The sequence below is a fragment of the Sebastes umbrosus genome, chromosome 1 (genome assembly GCF_015220745.1).
Source record: "Sebastes umbrosus isolate fSebUmb1 chromosome 1, fSebUmb1.pri, whole genome shotgun sequence".
Lineage (NCBI taxonomy): Eukaryota > Metazoa > Chordata > Actinopteri > Perciformes > Sebastidae > Sebastes > Sebastes umbrosus.
Window position 1 is genome coordinate 23,623,518 of NC_051269.1, and position 23,218 is coordinate 23,646,735.

The 23,218-nt window shown below is 39.4% G+C and overlaps 1 protein-coding gene across 4 annotated transcripts in view; it reads right to left on the bottom strand.

The window, feature by feature from the left end:
* Positions 1–23,218, bottom strand: part of pcbp4 (poly(rC) binding protein 4) — a 165,932-nt gene that overhangs the window by 75,860 nt on the left and 66,854 nt on the right. For all 4 annotated transcript variants that reach the window (XM_037772960.1, XM_037772950.1, XM_037772967.1 and 1 more), the window contains exon 3: positions 1,280–1,607. In XM_037772960.1, coding sequence (XP_037628888.1) covers positions 1,280–1,417 — 138 coding nt within the window. In that variant the 5' untranslated portion in view covers positions 1,418–1,607. The remainder of the gene's footprint in view (positions 1–1,279; positions 1,608–23,218) is intronic.

The following is a 23,218-nucleotide window of genomic DNA, read 5'->3' on the forward strand; positions in this document are numbered from 1 at the left end:
TGTGTCGAATGCAGCTGTGAGATCTAAAAGCATAAGAATGGCTGAATCGCCAGAAATAGCAGTTAATAAAAGATCATTAAAAACCTTTAAAGTGCACTTTCAGTGCTGTGAAGTGCTTTAAAATCAGATTGGAATACCTCAAGAATGCTGTTTGTGTCTAAAAAAAGTTTGAAGTTGAATAAAAACAGCTTTCTCCAAGACTTTAGGAAGGAAGTGGAGTTTGGAAATTGGTCTAAAATTGGAGAGGGCTGAGGTGTCCAAGTTGTTTTTTTTTTAAAAGTGGCTGCACAACAGCATGTTTAAAATGAGCTGGAACTACACCAGAGGCCGGGCTACTGTTTATGATTGCCTGGACGCCTGGTCCAATGGCGTCAAAAACCTCTTTAAATAGGCGAGGGGGGACAATATCTGTGGGACAGGCTGAGGGTTTTAGATGATCGATTATTTGCTTAAGGGAAGTAAGTGACACAAACTCAAACTGGTTAAAAACAGCAGAGCAGGTGAAGGTGATAGAAGGGTCATGCAAAGGAAGAGAGATGTGTGTCCTAATGGTCTCAATCTTGTCCACAAACAACTTGAGAAATGTGTTATGTCTACGACTCAAAAGAGGGGAGATGTTATGTGAATGTAATCTGCGGGGACTATCTAATGTGTAAGGTTACATGGGCAGTAATTAAGTCATGACGGAGGGGGGCATTGTTTGGGTTACACAGGCGCAGTGGGTATAAGTTCAAGGCTGCCATGATGGACACTTGTCGATCAAAGATGACAAAATAAAGCCATTCGTCGGCATTTATTCGATGAGCAATAGCTTGTACAGTCTTTTTTGCTTAGGAAGGTTCCTAATGGGGTGAAATTACCTGGAAATATCTCAGTAGCAGCCACGATAAGAGCTGTTTGAATTCTCTAAATGCGACGGAAAGGTGCTTCAATGCTTCCTTTCTTATCTCCTTTAGCATAGGATACATTGGAACATCCGTTACCAAAGGAAAGGAGATATTTTTGGGCCACCCAATCCCACTTTGAGATTCACTGCTCTAGTGAGTATTTGTGGCAGCAGGACGGTGTATGTGGGATTGAGTCAAAACATGTCAGCCAGTGCAACAGCGTGTCTCATTGATGTGTTTTTAATGGAGCTCTGTGGCTCAGAGGAAGAAGCGATATCAGGCTTTGATACACACACAATACTTAGTAATAACATTCACTGTTGGTTCAGGTTCAACAAAACATCGGCAGCCTTATGTCATTCACATGCCATTCTCCCGCCCTCTCTCCTCACCTTTCCGTGCATGAGGAGGCGCAGTGTGAGCGTGACTCCCATGGCTCCGTCTCCAAATTCCTGCTCACAGCTCATGGTAGTGGTGGTGGTGGTGTGGTGGGTGGAGGTGTGGGTGGACTCTGCCGCTGGGAGACGCATGAAGGTCCGAGGCCCCGAGGCGTATGGAGCTGTCCAGAACACCACAGAGAACCCTTTGGAGAACCCGGCGAGGAACCCTGGAGCTGTGCGAGGGGTGAGGGGAGGTTGGGTTCGGGGGGGCGGACGGTGGGATGGCGCTAGGAGCTGGTGTCAGGGGTGGCTTTTATCTTTGTTCCCGTTTCTCTCAACTCTGTGGAAAGGAGAAGGAGGAGAGGGAGGAGAGGAGATAGATGAGATGATTTAACTTTTACAGGCCACTATGTTAAACATTGTCTCTAATCCACATCATCTGTACAGTCAGGTCGTATGATGAATGCGTCAGTGATGTACATTTAAAGTGGCAGTAGGCAGAATATTTTTGGCATCATTGGGCAAAAATTCCATAATAACCTTTCAGCATATTGTAATTCGAGTGTTCTGAAAGAAAACTAGACTTGCACCTCATTATGGCTCTGTTTTCAGACTTTAAAAAATCTGGTGGGGACTTTTGCCAATCACAGGTCATTTCAAAGAGAGAGCGTTCCTATTGGCTGTTCATTCAACAGAAGCAGCTGTCAATCACTCGTGAACTCCGATCAAACGTTCAAAATAGGCAGCGCTGATCAAATATGAATCAATATTCTGTTACTGTAATGCCTATTTCTCTCATAAAATGTTTACAGAAACATCTTGTAGTGTACTATTTAGCTGTAAAATGAGAAAGTTTGCTCCGGCTGGTGGGCGGTGCTTGGTATTTCCTCAACTGATCTCAACATGGCTGTCGGGTCACAAACTTTTCTCATTTTATAGCCAAAACAGTACACTACAAGATGTTTCTGAAAACATTTGAGGAGAGAAAAAGCGACACAGCAACAGAATATTGATTCATATTTGATCAGCGCTGCCTAGTTTGACCGTTTGGTCGGAGTTTGTGAGTGATTGACAGCTGCTCAGAGACGGCAAGGCTCCAGCTCATTTCTGATTGGTTGTTTTCCTCCAGTCTGTGAAATCTTGCAGATGCCATTAGGAGCACTGGAGGGCACCAGAGGACACAGAAGCACATTATTTTTTTCAGATTACCTGTCTCATGCACTACAGTCAGGATATTGTGATCGTTTTATAAAAATAACTTTTTTTTAATCATATTTGCTCCATTTCTTCCCACTGCAGCTTTAAGGGTTTTGTATTTGCTGAACTTCAACAGATGTATCAACAGCACCCCATCCAGCACAGAAATGACAAGACATTTAGGCTGTGCAGTAAGTGTTGATTAATATGACTCAGCAGATAGAGAAAAACAGGACAAAACACAGCAGGACAGATGGGCCAGAAGCCACTGTGGAAGTGCTTTAAGATGCAGCAGCACTAATGGAAATATGCTGGATCCAAGAAATATACGTTCAAAATTGTCAGCTTCTCCACCGATTTACAATCTCAACCTTTTTTTTCCACAATACATTTCAAATGAACAATTTAAATCCATCAAATGTGCGTGCTTTACGAGTGATTACAGTGATTTTGTGTTTTTTGTGTTGGTCTAGTTTTTATTTATTTATTTTATTTACCACAGATGGATACTTATTTTGAGTTATGCTGGACTGTGACTGCTGCCAGAACGTGGGTGACCTACACTCAATACTGTGCCTGAATGCATCCTGTGTAGGCAGATACGGAGGACTAAAGGTGCTGCTGTTGTTGTGCTACTGTGCTAACCACGCTACACCTCTAGTGTAGACACAATGTAAGACCTCTGTGAGGCTGTACTTAGGCACAGCGGTGCTTTGAGCTAAATAACAACAGCATGCTTTGCGTGCTTTGAGCTAAATAACAACAGCATGCTAACAGGCCCACAGTGTCAATGCTAACATTCTGATGTTTAGCAGGCCAAACACTTTGCTTGCACATTTGATGAAGGTACCAAAATACATTGTTGCACCAAATTTTATTTTATGGGCTAAGCATAAACAAATACAGTATATATATTCTATACTTTTTTTTTCTTTTGACAAAAGGTCATTCACAGACATAATGTTTACAGTATGTTCCCTCGTATATTCGGGGTCTGTTAGACTCCAGAGAGGTTGAACTCCCTTTTAGACTTCTTATGAACAAGCTGTTATGAAAAATGAAAAAAGAAGCTACTAAAAAAACAAAATAGACGAATAGACTTATTCATGATGAAGATGAAATACTGCGTAAAAAGTTATGTCAACAACAGTCACAAATATAGAGATTAAAATACATTGTTTGGACCCAAAACAGAAGTAATGTGTCATTTTCAATAGCAGACTTCTGAAGCATGTCATTATTTCCAAATCATGTTTAGACGTGAATAGTTCTCATTCTCAAAAATGTTTTAAATACATTTTTTATGTTGAACAAGTATAAATAGTGGCAAGACCACGAAGAAAGGAGGATGGGGTGGATGGGATGTGTCAAAAAATCTGGTCACTAGGCTTTCCCTCAGGAGACCAATGTCCCGTGTCCCAAATCCTAACTAAGTGTTTTTTTTGCCTAAACCTAACCAAGTCGATCTTTTTCTAATCATAACCAAGTGTCTTTGTTGCATAAACCTAACCAAGTCGATCTTTTCCTAAACCTAACCAAGTAGTTTTGTTGCCTAAACCTAACCAAGTTGATCTTTTCCTAATCTTAACCAAGTAGTTTTGTTGCCTAAACCTAACCAAGTGGTTTTGTTGCATAAACCTAACCAAGTCGATCTTTTCCTAAACCTAACCAAGTAGTTTTGTTGCCTAAACCTAACCAAGTAGTTTTGTTGCCTAAACCTAACCAAGTTGATCTTTTCCTAATCTTAACCAAGTAGTTTTGTTGCCTAAACCTAACCAAGTGGTTTTGTTGCATAAACCTAACCAAGTTGATCTTTTCCTAAACCTAACCAAGTAGTTTTGTTGCCTAAACCTAACCAAGTGGTTTTGTTGCCTAAACCTAACCAAGTTGATCTTTTCCTAATCTTAACCAAGTAGTTTTGTTGCCTAAACCTAACCAAGTGGTTTTGTTGCATAAACCTAACCAAGTAGTTTTGTTGCCTTTACTTAACCAAGTACATATTTTCCTAATCTTAACTAAGTAGTTTTGTTGCATAAACCTAACCAAGTTGATTTTTCCTGTAAAGACGGAAGTTTATTTTGAAAAGATTGGTGTGGAAAATCTACGCTGTACATTCGTAGGAAAATGCACGAAAATTGAGCAATAGCTTGTTGTAAGATATGATACAAACTGTTGTATGAGGATACGTTGACAGTTTATATATGGGTTTGTGCACCCTGTTCATCCTCAGTGAACTTGGCTTATCTGATCAGTAAAGGTCAGCTGATTCTCATTCTTACCATGAAGCTGGATTATGTTTAGGTTTAAACTCATGAGGGAGTGAAAGCAGTTGCAGTAGTGAAGGTCCCCACAAGTACAGTGACAATCATTGGTGTGTGCGCTCATTTGCATTAGAGGGCGTGCTAGTCAAGTGTTGCCAAGGCACAGAGCTGGCAAATGCATGTGTTTGTATATGCATGTGTGTGTGTGTGTGTGTGTGTGTGTGATTTGCAGTCAGGTTGTAAACCACAGCATGTGTTTGCCTCTATAGCCACGAGGCCTACAAGGTATTTCATTGATTCAACATCGTGAGCAGCGGGAGCGAGTCGACTCTGGTGCTATAAGAGGTGTGGAAATTAACATAATTTCTCAAGTGTCAGAAGCTAGTCAACATGCCGGCGCCGTAATTTAAAAATTAATTGGGAACTCTGTTTAAAAAGCTTAGGGGGCTGAATTAAATAAGCTCTTGGCCATGGAAATGCCACTCATGCGTGATGATACTTAAGCATTTCCTTTAACCTAAACCCTCCAAAACAGAAAGAAAAGCGGGCAAACTTCAGCCACTCCTTCGTACCGAAGATGTTGTTTCACTATGTTGTTGCATACATACACTGTCACTTACACATCTGTGCAAATGTGTGTGTCCTGTACAGGTACTTTGATCATTTTTGTGTATGATTCTGTTAAGCATCTGTGTGCTTTTATGTTTCTGTGTGTGTGTGTGGTATCTGGAGAGCAGTTTTTCCAGCATCTGCCTCTATGCCAACCTGGATCCTTAGTGGCTTAAGGTATGCAGATGAATAAATAAAAGGTGTGTATGAATAGGTGTTGCTTCATATAAAAAAACATCTGCGTATGCGTGTGTGTGTGTGTCGTTGTATGCTCTTATACTGTGTGTGTGTTTGTGTGTGTGTGTATGGACCCCTACAGTATGTGTGCATCTCCATTCGCGCCGTGAGCGTCTGCATCTCCCGGTCTCATAAAAAATACACACTCTGAGCCAAAGTAGGTCACAAATGCGATGCAGGCCGTCTGGCACGCTAGACGAGCAGCGTCTCATGCCAACGCAACACACACACACACACACAGAAACACACCCAGCGAGGCTGCTTTAACTTCACAGAGAGAGAGGGAGCACCTGGTAAACAGGAAACTGCTGAGAGGTGGGTGGAGAGGGAAAGAGTGATAGGAAGTAGAGGAAGGATGACAGACTATGCTTTATAAGACCACCTGGTAAGTGAGGGGAGAGACTGACACCGTTGTCAAAGCGATGGTTATCATTTCTTCACGGCGTCGGTCAAGTAGTGGTGTATCTGGGAGTACTTTAAAACCATGTCGCTGTGTGGGAATGTAAAATGAGTGTATTCTTGTGTAGTGTGTCGAATCGCTTGGGTATTTGTGTGCATTGGAGTGTGTGTATGTGCTTGGTTGAGTGATGAGTGCATGTATTTGAAAGGATGCATTTACTGTGTGTGTGAGTGTGAGAGAGAGAGAGAGAGAGAGAGAGAGAGAGAGAGAGAGAGAGCAAAATGCAAATACAGAACATATGAATTATTGAAACTCCTTCAGATGCTTTAGCATGGGGTTAAAAGCCTAGCCCAACCCCCTTTGAGTCATACATGATCGAACACGCACACACACACACACACAGAGTTGAAATCCCTACGGACCTGTCCTTGTAGAAATGGACTCAGGGGAATAAGCCATGAATCAGCCAAGCATGAGGTCAGCACTGAGAGCATGTGTGTGTGTGCAACATATCTTCATACATCCTCATGGTATGATATCTTACGAAACGTTATTCCTCATTTTTCACGTTTTCCTACGAATGTCCAGTAACACGTGTAAATTCCCATACCTTACACGCATACAGTCTTTTCAAAATAAAGCTTCTGTCTTCAAAGGAAACAAGTTGGTTAGGTTTAGGAAAAGATCATGTTTGGGTTAAAATAACTACAGAAGTGGCGTTACTTAAGTACGCAAGTTACGTGACAAATAAATCAACATTGACTTCTGGGTTCACACGGAACACGAACAGCGCCTCCCGGTGTTTTTTCACCCACCCATCCACCCCGACCTCCTACCTACACTATCACTCTTAATACTCCCTGGTTCAGGATCACGTGGATTACATACGCATTGATTTCGTGGGATGTATACAAATGAATTTTACTCTTCGTAGGTATAGCTATGAACGGTGTATGTGAACAGTCCGTGTTGGTTAAGATGGCAAGATGGTCATATTGTGGGACTTCACATATTTAGTTCATAAGATGGACAGAAAACCACAGTATCATGTTTTTTTGTTCTCTATTTATAAAACATAGTGGTCATGTTTTAGCAGGGGTGCACTCCCTCCCTGCTGGGAATCATCACAGTATTGTTACAGTTATTATAGTATCTGATGCCCATCAGCAAAATCCAGGACAAGTCTTCTAAATTACACCCTGAACAACCTGTCTCCCACCGGACTTATCAGCCAAAACAGCCTTTCATATGAGTGTCTCCAAAAAAAAAGTCAAGGAAACTGTTCAGAAGGAAAGTCTGTGTATATTAATAAAAAAAAAAACAGAGAAGAATAGAGCAGGGGAGAGGAAGAGGGAGGAAACACAAAGAAAGGAAAGTGGAGAAATTCAGAAGAAGACGGAGGAGGACATCAGAGAACAAAACAGTGAGGCAGAACGCAGTCTGAATATATTTCACAGCCATACGGTAAATCATTGCATTGGATTTGATTACCAGGTGGGCCGGTCTGATTGATTCTGGCCGGCAACAACTCATTTCTGAAAACTGATTGGATTAAACGCTGAGCCAACAACTCATTCCTTAGAGCTGATTGGATTAAAAAGGCGGCCGGCTGATTTCAATCATGTCACTGGTTAACGGTCAGCAGCGATGTCAAGGACAACACGCTTTTAAAGTTTTAAAAAAGAGTGTGTGTGTGTGCGTCATTTTTCACGTTATGATATACAGTATAATGTGTTCAACAGGGATGTAGTGGAGTCTTGGACTGTCTGGCTTGCTTGCATGTACTGTACTGTACTGTAGAACAAATTTGACATACTTGTACTTTACTTGAGTATTTACATGCTGCTATATACAGCACTGATTTAACTCAACTGTACAATACTGTTATTGATACTGTGAATACCATTCTTGCATTCATATCTAACACACTTAATAGATCCCACTTCTCAACATTTTGTACTTACTTATTGTCACTGTGGTTATTTGCTAAACATTGCACATCTTAATGCAAATATTTGTACATATTTCTTATATTCTAATTTTCTTATCTTTAGTTTCAGTGCTTACTAATATTTCTTTACATATATTGTGTTTATATTGTAGCATTATGTACACATTGTAGCATTATGTGCATAATTTACATGTCACAAACTCATTATTTCAATTTTCTAACATTTCTTTATGTAAATATAAGAGCAACTGTAACGCCCCAATTACCCCCTTGGGGATCAATAAAGTATTTCTGATTCCGATGCTACTTTATACTTCAAGGGAAATATTGTACTTTTTACTGGTTTACATACACAATACCTAATGAGGTTACCATGCTGTTTAATACATATGTATATAAAATACATATGCTGCATTGCTATGAATAAAACTACCAAACATTATATAAAATAGCTAAAATTAGCTCAACCCTAACCACCTACAACATTCAAATAAATCACTAATAATAATCCAATATTATAATACTAATCTATAACACTCACTCATTAGAGTTTATTTGGAATTGTGAATACTTTTACTTTTGATACTTTAAGTACATTTTGCTAATAACACGTACTTTTGCTTTTAATAGAAGTCTATGAGAAAATGACCCTACTTTCCCTTGATTTATTACCTCAGTAAACATTGTAAACATGAGTTTATGGTTTCACTCACTAGTTTCAAGTTTCTTCTTCAAGACAGCATGATATTGATTCAGTAAATTATGGTCCCATTTAGAATCAAATAGACCATAAAGCAGGGTATGCTTTAGGGCGTGGCTACCTTTTGATTGACAGGTCGCTACCACGGTGTTTTCGTCTACAAACTTTAACCCTTTCACAGCGTGTTTTCAGTTCATGAAAGTTAATTGTAACATTTTGGTTGCCTAAAAATGTCTTATTCAGCGTTCAGCTGTACTTAGCTCCACCTTCTCTTGTCATTTCTGGTTGCAAAAAAAGAACATGGCCACAGCCAAAAACCAAGGTGGTGACGTCATGGTGACAACGTCCACTTGCCATATACAGTGCATGGCCCTAAATGGAGCCTTCATCTTCCGGGGACACCATACCCGGTAGCAGACAGAATTGCACAGTGAAAGCGAAGCTTATAGGCAACCAATCTAAACGCTGATGGTGTCATTATTCTGTAGTTGTTACATTGTGCAATCGATATATACCTCATAACCACTTTAAGTGAAGGATATGAAGTCAGCAGGCAGCGTTACTCTGCAAGATGGAAAGTGATACATATCTTGCTATTTAGAAGTACATAGTAAATCCCTATAGGCTGTACACCTGTGTATACACACCACTACACCTCTTGTAAATGTGTGTGCGCCACTATAAGAGTATGAGTCTTATGTATATGTATAAATAGGGTGTGTGGTTGGTCAACAGTGTGTGTGTGTTCTGTGCATGTATGCCTCATGCCACGTGTCTCCCAGTAAAACATGGTGACTAAGTAGTGTGCGTCAGAGTTTGTGTATTTGTGCATGCACAGATGCATGGAAGTGTGTATACACGTGGTGTGGTAGGTGTGGAGTGTGTGTGTGTGTGTGTGTTGTGACTAACGGCATCAGACAATGATGTAATGGCATGGGATGGCGGGATGGGGAGTGACAGAAAGTGACATCACTGCCTATCTATGTGTGTGTGTGTGTGTGTGTGTGTGTGTGGTTGTGTGGTTGTGTGTGTGTGTCAGAGAGAGGGTGACACCAGTCTCTATTTAAAGACAACAGAATCTAGCAAGAGGAAGAGGAGGGGCCAGAGACAGATAGTCAGAGAGAGAGAGAGAGAGAGAGAGAGAGAGAGAGAGAGAGAGAGAGAGAGAGAGAGAGAGAGAGAGAGAGAGAGAGAGAGAGAGAGAGAGTGTCTTTGAGTGGGGATGTGAGATCTGGTGAGAGAAGGAGAGAGAGAAGAAAAGATAAAAATGGGATTTCAATTTGAAATTCCTTTTTATTTAACAAAATGTGGTCGACATGCAGAGGAACAGAGAGAGTGGGCGAGAGACATAGAGCAGACAAAAGGAGAGAGAGAGATGCAGGGACAGATAGAGAGAGTAGGAGGTCGTTTTCCGGCGCTTTTGATAATCACTGTAATTACAAGGGCTGGCTAATGCTAGGATGCTACGGCTAACGCTGTAATAGAAGGTGAAGCCGTGATGCTAACGCTAAGTTTAGATGGATAGCCAAAATGTTAGGTCAGCTGACACAAGAGAGATAAAGTCAGTGCGTTCAGTATTTGGCATTAACTTTTGGTCCAAATTGTTGTCAGGGTTAGCGGTTTGATTCACATTCATGCTGAAAATGGAGGCCATATCATTTAATGGGATAGTTTGGGTGTTTTTGAAGTGGGGTTGTATGAGGTATTTATCCATAGTCAGTGTGTTACCTACAGTAGATGACGGTCAACATGCCCCCAATTTGGAGAAACAGACAGGAGTTACCGCACTGGGGCAAAGCAATGTACTGCTTTGGACGGGGCCGGCAGCAAAACATATTTTATACACCAAAAAAAGTCAATAAGTAGTTCATAGTTTAAGTGTACGCTATATTTAGAATATGTTCACTGATTTACCATGCTGTCAGACAGCCCTTTCTGAAGGGGAACTGAAGCCGTTATCTATGCTCTCACCAAAAGCTAGCAGACTCCATTAAAAAAACAGTAATTTGACCTGGCAGTAGACAGGAGTTGCTGGTCTACTGCTGCCTCAATCAGTTAGATTGTTTGTGTTATTGTGTGACTACGATAAGTTCGGATTCGCCAAAGTCACACAATAGCACAAACAAACTAACTGATCGAGGCAGCAGTAGACCAGCAACTCCTGTGTTCTGTGCAACACATTCTCATTCCCAACTCATCAAATACGGCCACTTGGTCAGTACCCAATGCCCCTCGGCACAAAAATAACAAAATACTTCACCTTCAACTTGCAAAAGCTAATTATTAAGTTATTGAATCCAAAATACACCCAAACACTTGCCTTCTTTGAAGATGAACTTTAGATAACTGTATGCATTACGCCGTCCGAATCGGTTTCTGCCAATGACATTAACAATGTAGAAAAAAATTGACTTTTGGACTAAGGGAATCAACTCAGAAATGTAAAAGATAGGAATCATGAATCTCATTTGTTTTTTCATCCGAACACGTTAATGCTAATGTGGAGGTTTGTTTAAAACCTTGAATAATCGGCTGACTGCTCATGTTTCTTGCCCTGTCGCTATAATAACCAAAAGCTATACATATAAGAACTTAGTAATTGCCCTTTAAGACAAAAGTTTCAGTAATTCACAAAGCACTTCAGCCTTAAAACTTCTCCCAGTCTTTTAAAAGTTAGTCCAGAGGAACTAGTGTCCAGTTTGAAGCCCTGTTTGCTGAAATGCCATATATAAAACACAGATATACTGCGATACATCTGTAGATTTCTTGACTTGTATGTGTATGATGTGGTCGGACCAAACCAGTCGCCAGAAAAAATATCGGCATTGTGCGTTTCTGCAAACCATGGGATATGTTGAAGGTGGACCTTTCTGAACCACAAATTTGTTTCATAAAAACGGTTCATATCAGCCACGTATCACGCTTGCAAAAACGCACAATGTCACATGGTTAACCTTGTGAAATGATTGGTGAGGTTTAGGCAACAAAACTACTTGTTTGGTTAGAAAAAAACATTCTGGTTTGTGTAAAAATAATGACGTAATAATGTAACAAGTTAACAACGTAGCGTAAATGGTAAATGGACTTGCATCTATATACTGTAGTGCCTTTCTAGTCTTCTGACCCCTCAAAGCGCTTTACACTACATGTCTATTTGACATGTTGACTGGAGGAAAAGGGGATCGAACCACAGATCTTCCGATTAGTGGGTGATCCGCTCTACATCCTGAGCCACAGCTACGTAAAAAACGTAACTAGCGTGAATAAATAACCGCCCTTAGCGGACTTTCTTATGTAACTTTCATAACAAGCGTAACAACGTAAATAGCATAAATAAATAACAACCACCCTCAGCGGTCTTTCTTACATAACATTACATAACAAGTGAAACAACGTATCTAGCGTACAAAAATAAAACAATCGCCCTAAGCAAACTTTATTATGTAACTTTACGTTACAAGCGTAACAACGTGACTAGCGTAAATAAATAACAACCGACCTTAGTGGGCTTTCTTATATAACGTTACATAACAAGTGAAACAATGTATCTAGCATAAATAAATAGCAACCGCCCTTAGCAGACTTTCTTGTGTAATGTTACATAACAAGCTTAACAACGTAACTAGCGTAAATAAATAGCAACCGCCCTTAGCGAACTTTCTTGTATAACGTAATGTAACAAGCGTAACAATGTAACTAGTGTGAATAAATAACAACCGCCCTGAGTGGACTTTCTTATGCAACGTCATGTAACAACCGTAACAACATAACTATTGTATATAAACAACAACCGCCCTAGTGGACTTTCTTACATAACATTACATAACAAGCGTAAAGTCAACATTTACTTTTGGTTTCACACAACCCATCAGCCATCCCTCCCACCTGACCTTAGTGGACTTTCTCCCTAGTTATACTCGTTATTATACCACGTAACTTTCATTAATGATTGCTCGTAGTACTACATCACTTGCTCTGTCCGAATGCAAACATTTCCACATTCAACGTGTCCGTGGTTTGCAGAAACGTACAATGGCAAAAAAAAAAAAAAAACTGGCGACTAGGCTGGATTGGCCGTTTGTCCCATCTGGGCAGCTGCACACACCTGCACTGTTCACTTGGCTAGAAATTTACATACAATAAGCCGTCCCTAAACATGAACTGGTTTGGAAAGAGAGTGACAAATGTCCAGGGTTGGGGACAGGGCTGGGTCTGTCCAATCAGGTTCCTTGTGGGTGGAAGCGCTCCATTCTGAGACCAAGCTATTTACATTGTGTGTCTAACATTTACATGACGTGTGTGTGTGTGTGTGTGTGTCTGTGTGTGTGTGAAAGAGAGACAAAGAGTTCTGAAAAGGGCATGTCAACTTTAGAAGTATCTGCTTGAGTGCTGATAAGTGCAGAGTACATGTGAGTCTAAATGCTTTTTGATATGTTAATTGCATCAGTTGTGTGTGTTTCTATGGATGCTTGTATGCTTTTCACATGTTTATCCTGATATATCTCTGTGTGTGTGTGTGTGTGTGTGTGTGTGTGTGTGTGTGTGTGTGTGTGTGTGTGTGTGTGGCAGGTAAATGACAGTAGTGACCTTGTCATATTTAGTCATCGCTGACCAGGGGCGCACACACACACAAACACACACAACATCCTTGGATACAGAAACACACTGCACGTGCATAACCAGAAGCACCGAGCATAATGTGAGCACACACACACACACACACACACACACACACACACACACACACACACACACACACACACACACACACACACACACACTCGCAGGCAAACACACACAAACTCAGACACAAATAGAGCGGAAAACATGTGCTGCCTGCATACACAGACAGGCCTGCCAAAACCACTTACACACAGCTAGGCTCACAGGACGGACACACACACACACACACACACACACTCAGAGGAGGCCGACTCCGTCTGGCTCATACACAGTCACAAATGTAGCCTGGACATGAGCATATAAAAGGATATACATGCACCGTGACTGACAGAGTGTCCGAACAGAGACAGAAGCTTATGCATAAAAAACACAGAGAGACACACACACGCACACACACACACACACACACACACACACCCTCACAATACGCACGTCCATGCATGCACAGCATCCAAACTGATTTAATTCCAAGTGGAGAGAAAACAACAGAAGCGTCAGTGAATTTGTAACGGATGGGGATGAGAATGAATTGTCTGAATCTCAGTGACGCTCCAATCCGTCGCAGCACGTGCACACACACACACACACACACCCACACCCACACCCACACCCACACCCACACCCACACACACACACACACACACACAATTTGACTCTTCCGTCGGTCAAATGAAACTAAGAAAATGGAAGATAGAAAGCAAGAAAAACTAAACAAAAAGAAAAGATCACATCATGGAAGCAAGAGGAAATAATCTTATTTGTTTCTGAGCTCTAATTCTATTTTTAAAACCCCTCCTTTGAATCAGACATTTAAATAATCCTGGACGTTTCAGTGACCCTCGGACCGCAAAAGCGGATCTAAATCCTCCGAACAACTGCGAACGAGCCTCGCCACTCAACCGAGATCGATGCCGTTTCCCTTCTTTGCCGTAAGACGGGAGATATGAGTTCCCTGGCCGACAGTGTCATATTACAAAGCCTTGCAGCAGACTGCACGGCTCAGCCATAAATCGCACACCCGACACCACCGTGAGGATGCATACGTTTATTCTACCCTGTAATTGTGAGCTAAATAGGGCGGTGTGGCATTCAGGTGTCTGTGTGAGAAATCTATCTGTTAATGTACACTGTGATTGCCAGAAGAGGTGAGAAAGAAAATGACGCTACTGACACATACAGTTCAGCTATTTTCAGCATTTAAACAGTAAAATAATATTTCAAAATTCACATTGACAGTTTATAGAAAACAGCCTGAATCCCATTTTGAGTTGCTTTTAAAGGTCTGCAGACACTCCATAACAATGAAGCTGAGGCAAGTGATGGCAATCACTGAAACAACCGTGCAATGTGCTCTGAGAATAAGACAGCTAGAGAGACACTAGCAAGGAGACAAAAAGACACAATACGGAGCACGCAGGCTGAATGACAGAAAGACAGATACAGTAAGTAGTTGATACAGCCTATATCCTGTTTTGTCACTTCTGAATTTCATCACATTGTCCATGAAGTATTTTGGGGATATATATTTTTTTTATATCAGAGCTTTAATAATTTCATTACTTAGCAAGTTCTGCCTCTGTTATTGATACTATTGTAATGATTTCATTCATGCAGTCTACTTTAAATGTTTACAAAAGATGAAAAAAAGATCCCTCTGGCGAAATTCTTCAATATTACAGCAGCGCAGAGACGGGCTAAGAGGTTAAGAAAACAGACCAAGAACTGTTGGAATGAAATGAATAGAAAGAAAATACAAAAATTATAGCTGCTGCGCTGCAGAGCTGCCCAGCCCGTAATTATAGAGATTACATCAAATAAAGCTATGCACGGTGTATACATCACATTACATTAGACTTTATACAGTAAGTGAATTTTGCACACATTTGTGATAAAGAAATTCTGTAATGCAACTCCGACAGTCATGTGTTAACTATATACAAAGTGAGTATAGGTATGTATATATGCACTTTGCTATTGGATATAGTATGTCATTGTTATTCTATGTTCATATTTTATATATTCTAAGCTAGTTGTAGTAATCTGGTATATCTATAGTGTATTGTAATATATTCTTTATATTGTGTATACTATAGATATTATATCTAGTGTTGATATTTATATTTACAGTGTATTTACTGTTCCTGTATATTACCTGGATAAACTGCGGCTGCAACACAATCATTTCCCAATTTTGGATCAATAAAGTACATCCATCCATCCATCCATCCATCTATCTATCTATCTATCTATCTATCTATCTATGCAATATACATTATAATATACAGTATATGTATAATATCTCATTTATGCGCAGGTACATATATGCTATATAGTGCAGACTTAGTGGAGTTTTAGGTGTTCAATGTGTTGCATTTACTGTATATAACCTCACATTTAATACGTTTCTATTCATAAAGATTTTCACAAAAACAATCCAAACGCGTCCCAGTTTATTTCCTGTTGCAGTGTATGTGAATGACGTACACTGACAGGAAGTAAACATGGACCCAAGCTTTTGCCTAGCAATGCAATTCTATTGAAACAGTCTACACTTTTGCTTCTGCTTGTTGTTTTCTGCTGTGAGCGTTATTGCTATGATTAAAGTTTCATGTGTATGTGATCCGACCAGCCACCGCAGTTTTAAAGCTTAAGTGAAGACGAAATGATGATGAAAGTAGAAAAAAAAAAAAAATTCGTACCAACCATGTCATACAAGATTCTCGCGAAGGAGGCTAAATAACGCTCCATACTCTCAACCCTAATCCTGGTTTCTATGGGTACCCACAAGTCTCCCCTTTACAGACATGCCAACTTTATGATAATCACATGCAGTTTTGGGAAGTCATAGTCAAGTCAGCACACTGACACACTGACAGCTGTTGTTGCCTGTTGGGCTGCAGTTTGCCATGTTATAATTTGAGCATATTTTTTATGCTAAATGCAGTACCTGTGAGGGTTTCTGAACAAAATTTGTCATTGTTTTGTGTTAATTGATTTCCAATAATTAATATATACTAGGGCTGTCAATCGATTAAAATATTTAATCGCGATTAATCGTATGATTGTCCATGATTAATCGCAAATTAATCGCACATTTTTTATCCGTTTGAAATGTACCTTAATGGAGATTTGTCAAGTATTTAATACTCTTATCAACATGATAATGGGCAAATATGATTGCTTTATGCAAATGTATGTATACACACATACAATAAGATAAAGAAAAGGAAATCATCTTTGAAAAGACATTGCTGCTGTCTGTCAGGCCACTGAATGAGAAAAGGCAGACAGACAGACAGACAAAGAGTCAGAGCTCAGACTTCATTCAAATGTCACTCTCTGCCGACCACAGGATATTTGAATACCAGGATATGCATATCACCGGCTGTGGACTGAGGCACAAACAACCAGGAGATAGATGAGACCTTTGGATCACATCTGGTATTGACTCGCACATAATGCAATAGCAATCCTGGTGGAAGACTACCTTTAATTACTTTTCGTACTGCAAGGCTCGGGTGTCAGGACTTTCTTCACTGTTGTTTCAGGTGTCTCAGCCAGTATGTTACTAATGTACCACATTTATTTAGTTTACTTACGGGATGGTTAATTCCTCCAACAAACTGGCTAAATCTGTGCAGGTTTATCTGATCACTTTTCAATCATGAATTGTTATTGTTATTATCTAATTATATTAAATGTTGTTTTACTGGCAGGGACAAAGGGATGTGTGGATTTTATTTAAATTATTATTTAAATTGTAGCTAGTTGTAAATTGTGGCAGCGTGATATCAGCACATTTACATTTCTGTTTCTTAGTGGCTGATGGAGTAGGTGAGGGGGTTTTAACTATCCCCCAGACTAAATGTGTGTTTGCTGCTGATTTAAAAACATTGTTTCTCTCATGATTCTTACGCTTTGAAAAGATCTCTCACAAGTAATCAAACCTGACACCGAAATGTAATTTGGGAAAATGGAGCAAATCTGCAGGGTCTCAATTATAGGAGAAAGAGACATTCATCTTGATTTCAGACTATATTTAGATTTGTCTTTATTTTCTCTTTCCAAATTAGTCATTGTTAGTTCTCCATGTGGTGTAAACAACAGCCCCCGTCTGTGCCTAACCCACCGTTGCCTCTTCAGATACACGTGGTTTCGCCAGCCGCAGAGCCGGCTGCTGCTGCTGCTGCTGCTGCTACAGGCAGTAAAAGCAAACATTCGTGGGGTCAGGGTCAGGGAGACAGAGAAAACAATTCTAACAAAACAGGTAGCACTTTACAATAACCATCATTTATAAATGGTAAATTGATAGTTAATAAAACTTAGTTAAAGCTTCAGTAGGTAGAATGTTTTTGGCATCATTGGGCAAAAATTCCATAATAACCTTTCAGCATAGTGTAATTCAAATGTTCTGAGAGAAAACTAAACTTCTGCATCTCCTCACGGCTCTGTTTTCAGGCTTTACAAAATCTAGCCCATAACGGGAGACTTTGGCCAATCACAGGTCATTTCAGAGAAATTGTTTCTATTGAGCGTTCCTATTGGCTGTGCTCCAGCTAGTGGGCGGTGCTTGGTATTTATTCAACAGATCTCAACATGACGGCCGGATCACAAACTTTCTCATTTCTGTTTGTGTCCCGTGTGAAACCAAAAGTCAACGTTCGCTTATTCTAACTTACATCCGTAGCATAATAAGAGCCTCTAGTCACCAGAAGTGGTTGTCACCTGGCCAGCAAAACAGTCCAGACATGGACGCACAAGGCAACCAAGGATCTGGTTTTTATAGGTTTGTCCACTGCTTAAATTAGCCTCAACTACTACTGGCCAGGCTTAGAGTGTGTGTGTGTGTGAGTGTGTGTGTGTGTGTGTGTGTGTGTGTGTGTGTGTGTGGAGTCAAACACACAGAGAGGTGACGAGCGAATACATGATGGTTAATGAACAACACAGAATTATAGATGACAGAAAACCAGTGTGAGTGTGTGTGAGGTTTGAGTGTTGATGTGTGGGATAGTTATCAGGGTTCTGTGCCAGGTCACCATGTAATCTCCTCTAACTGCCCCCCCGGCCTTGGCTCAGAGAGCTGAAGAGGCTGCAGCGTTCTCTCATTTCATGACACCAAAATATTTATTCTGCTGCCATATATAAATCATGATGCTTCTGCTCGGAAAAGACAGGGTGAGAATCTGTGTGAAGGTCACACGACCAAAACATCATGATTTTATTATCGCCCAATGAATATTTTCATATTTATGAAATGGTCAAGTCTAAGTTTAATTTTAATAGAAAATTGAAGCCAAACATTCTGTACTATTAAGAAAATATTTTCCCAAATGTACCATAATTATTCCATTTTAATATTTTAAGTCCTTTGACACTTTGGCCTGAGACATATTTAAGGATTTGTTATTATAATCCTCAGGTTTTTTTAAATAAAAGTTTGAAAGTGTTTTGGCAGCTGCAGTATGAGCGGAGAGCAGCTTCCATTATGGATCAATTTATCCATGTTATGATTTGAGCATATTTCATAGTCAAATCAGCACACTGACAGCTGTTGTTGCCTGTTGGGCTTGGGTTTTCCATGTTATGATTTGAGCATATTTTTTATGCTAAATGCAGTACCTGTGAGGGTTTCTGGACAATATCTGTCATTGTTTTGTGTTGTTAATTGATTTCTAAAAATACATTTATACACGCATTTGCATAAAGCAGCATATTTGCCCACTCCCATGATGATAAGTAAGTAAGTACGACTTTATTTATATAGCACATTTCATACAGGAGTTGCAGTTCAAAGTGCTTTACATAAAATAAATAGAAAACAAGCAGCAAGAGCAGTGCATGGAGTCAACAAAATCATGATAAAAGTAATAAAACATTTTAGAACAGTAGAAATAGTAAAATATAAATAGTGCAGGATAAAATTCGTAGTGCAAGTTACAGAGAAAATGCGCTGGTTTTAAGATGTCTTTTGAAAATGTCTAGCGTGTTTGCTTCCCTAATATTTATGGGTAGTGTGTTCCATAATTTTGGGGCATAGTTGACAAAGGCCGCATCACCAATCTTATATAATCTTATAATAAGAGTATCAAATACTTGACAAATCTCACTTTAAGGTACATTTTGAACAGATAAAAACTATGAGATTAATTTGCAATTAATCTTGAATAGTCGTGGACAATCATGCGAGTAATCACGAATAAATATTTTAATCCATTGACAGCCCTAATAAAAACATGTTGTGAATTTTGGAAATGATTATACCTATCTTTTTTTGAATCTTTTCTCTAATAAGTTTTGACTTTTAGACTTTACAACGCTCTGTGCACAAATACCGAATTTAAATAGAATGTGACCTACTAAACAGCAAAAAAAAAACTTTTTTTGTAGAAATTGTGTGTTATTATGATTTTGTTTAGACATGTGCAAATCCAATTTTGACAACCTCAGAGCAGACAAATCCTGGCGCACCCTCCCTGTGATCTTTGGTGTCCCTCTAAGGGGAGCCCGAACCCCATGTTGGGAACCACTGCATTATAGCACAGCACTGTTCCCGGTCCACACATCATACAAATCTTGTTTAAAGTAGATTTCTGTTACTGGAGCAGAGTTTGAGTTTCTTCCTGTCGGACGTGAGTGCTTGTTCATCCCTCATAACCTTCTAATTGTCAAATAAATCCAATTACATAAGTGATCTGTCAACATGCCCACACACGCCAAACTCATATACACTATAGTTGAATTGCTCACTCTACATCTGTTTCCCTCTCTCATTACCGCCCTCCCCCATGCTGTCTCTCCCTCTCTTTTCTTTATGAAAATCCAGCGCTCACTCAGCCATATTTGCTCCGTCTGCTGCGGGAGAGTCACTTTCAATCGGCTCCTTAGCTCAAGAGCCACTTCTCTCATCTCTGAGTGTGCATGGATAGCATCTCTCTATTCCCCAATCTTTATGAGGCCACTTGGCCGCTGGGACACGTGAAGCATATTACAGTGAGGAATTGAGGAGGGTGGGGCAGATATGAATGGAAAGAGACAAAGCAAACAACAAGAGGAAGAGAGGCAGGCAGGGAAATAGGCAAACAGAGAGAGGAGGCTATGTGAAAAAGAAACAATAACATTCTTGAAGATGAAAGTGGCTTTGAGCCAAGTTTGTCTAATGACAATATAAGGTAAGAGAGACACAAAACGTCTTTTTAACTGAACTGTAGACACTATGAAGAAGACAAACAATAGGAAACAGTGAAATGTTTTGATCAGGGCTGTCAAAGTTAACGCGATTATATTGTGTTAATGCAAATGACCTCCAGATATGTGAATGAAAATGGGTTCTAAGGGTACCCACGAGTCTCCCCTTTACAGACATGCCCACTTTATGATAATCACACGCAGTTTGGGGCAAGTCATAGTCAAGTCAGCACACTGACACACTGACAGCTGTTGTTGCCTGTTGGGCTTCAGTTTGCCATGTTATGATTTGAGCATATTTTTATGCTAAATGCAGTACCTGTGAGGGTTTCTGGACAATATTTGTCATTGTTTTATGTTGTTAATTGATTTCCATTAATAACATTTACATTTTAAACAGATACAAAATGTGCCATTAATTTGCAATTAATCTCAATTAATTATGGATAATCATGCGATTAAATATTTGAATCGATTGACAGGCCTTGTTTTGATACGAACCCCTAAGAATGTAACCGTCTTACTAACCCAGGGTGCATTTATTGACATTTGGTCGTAATTCATGACATCGAAGATATCTATGATATGTGTGTGTGAGTGTGATTTTTGAAGCAAAAGGTGTCTGAGGGGTTTAAAGCACCTTAATATCCTCCATGAGCTGTGTGTCAAATAATACTGTTTACTTATTATTAGTAATGCTATAATTTGATGATTATAATACCTTGTTAAATGGTTAATAAATACTTTGTAAAGCATCTATAAACATTATTTATTTAGATAGTTAATACTTTGTCAATGGTTAATAATTGGTTTCTGGTCCATCTATCTATGTAATATTTATAGAAAATTATTTCTTAAATCATTTGGTAATTATTAACAAATACTTAATACGGTATATAAAATGATATAATGTGTACCACAATAAACTTATGAAATAGTTTACTAATGTAATCAGAATGTAATTGTTATCGTCTCGTATCAGCTATGATACAATATATAATCTATAAACTAAATACTTCATATTATGCAAACTAATGATAAAATAACATAAATTATAGCATTACTAATAAACATTATTAATGATCATTTCATTGTTTGTTAACAGTAAAATAACTATTAACTAAGTTTAATTAACTATCAATTTACCATTTATAAATAATGGCTATTATAAAGTGTCACCCTGTTATATTTTTGACTTTAGGTGATACTGTTTCTTAATCAACACTCACACCAATTAAGTAATTGAATTGGAAGAAAAGAGTGACAGGCCAACATGCAAAGCAAGTAGCTGATGGAAGAGAGACACAGAGGTCGGGAGCAGAGGCTTCTGGGGACTAACAGGCAGGAAGTAATGGACTCGTTATTGAATTAGACGCTCCACAAAACCAGAGCAGTCATTATTATCCTGCTGAGATCCTGACACAACCACTGATAACTGGATCCATTAACCCTGATTGGCTGCACACCCATTAATCACACGGCGTTTTAAAATGTTTAATTCATTTCTCTTGGTATCTTATGCTTGCTATCATTTGTAGCTGGGTTCTGGTTGTGCTGTGGTTCTGAAGGATATTACATTATTGTTTGAGCCTTTTTTTGTGTTTTTGAGCATTAAATATTGTACTTTTTTTGTAATGTAATGTAACTACTTTTGTGTTCAACTACTGATTCACAAGTTGTACTCCGGAATAAGCAGAAATAGAGCCTTCAAGGAAAAACAGAAGTGGCGATAGTCTTCGGCTTCGTCCAAAATCGTATAATATGCACTACATACTCAATATGTGTGCCATCGTTCAACATACTTTTGTGTGAATAAACAGTAGTATGTATCTCTTTGGACACACTAAGCAGTAATTTACGTCGTCACTTCCTGAGAGCCTCCTTGCCGGTTGCAGATTTGTAACCATGGTAACCTGTGCCAACCTAATGTGACCAAAACAACGATTTGTGAGAATCAAAGTCTGAATTAATTTAAAATATATATTACGCTTACAGTTAAATTGAACCGTTATTGGTGTTACAGAGCTGTCTGTCAACATCCGTTAAGAACGTCGTCGTCCCTACCGCATTGCATTGTGGGATATTTATGCCGCCGTAGTGTCCAGCGTTGCATACTGTAATGTTTCATCTGAAATAGTATGCAATTTGCGTACTAATGGTTTCATACATACTAAAATATCTCACATATGGCTTTAGCGTACTTAATAGCATGTTAGTATGGACTTCCGCACGCAACCTTTATTTTTTCTGAACGAACAAGTCAAACAACATGACAGCGAACAGAAAATAAACCGTGCCTTTGGCAATGCTATCCTCAATATATGAAGATAGAGCCCAGACAGACAATAAACTCCAACAAGCAACATGCTAATCCTCTAAACAATCTAATGTTTCAGAAATGAGAACGTGAAATGAGTCCACAGTGGACTGAAAATGTTTTCAGAGACAATTAAATTGTAGATTGATAATCTTATTCCAACTTTACCAACAGTGTGGCAGCCAGACCAACTGCTGTATTTTTTATACAGCCATGTGCAGACAGAAAACAAGCACTGTGCGGAGAAAAAAAAGATAAAAGAGTTTGTATGAATGCTATTTATGGACCTCAGGAAGAGAAGTTGTTGCCAAGGTAACAACTAATGGGGATCCAAATAACAAACAAACCAGATTCCTTTAGTGCAGCACTGTATTGATAGATTTCCATGGAGGGCATGTATTGGAATGGGAA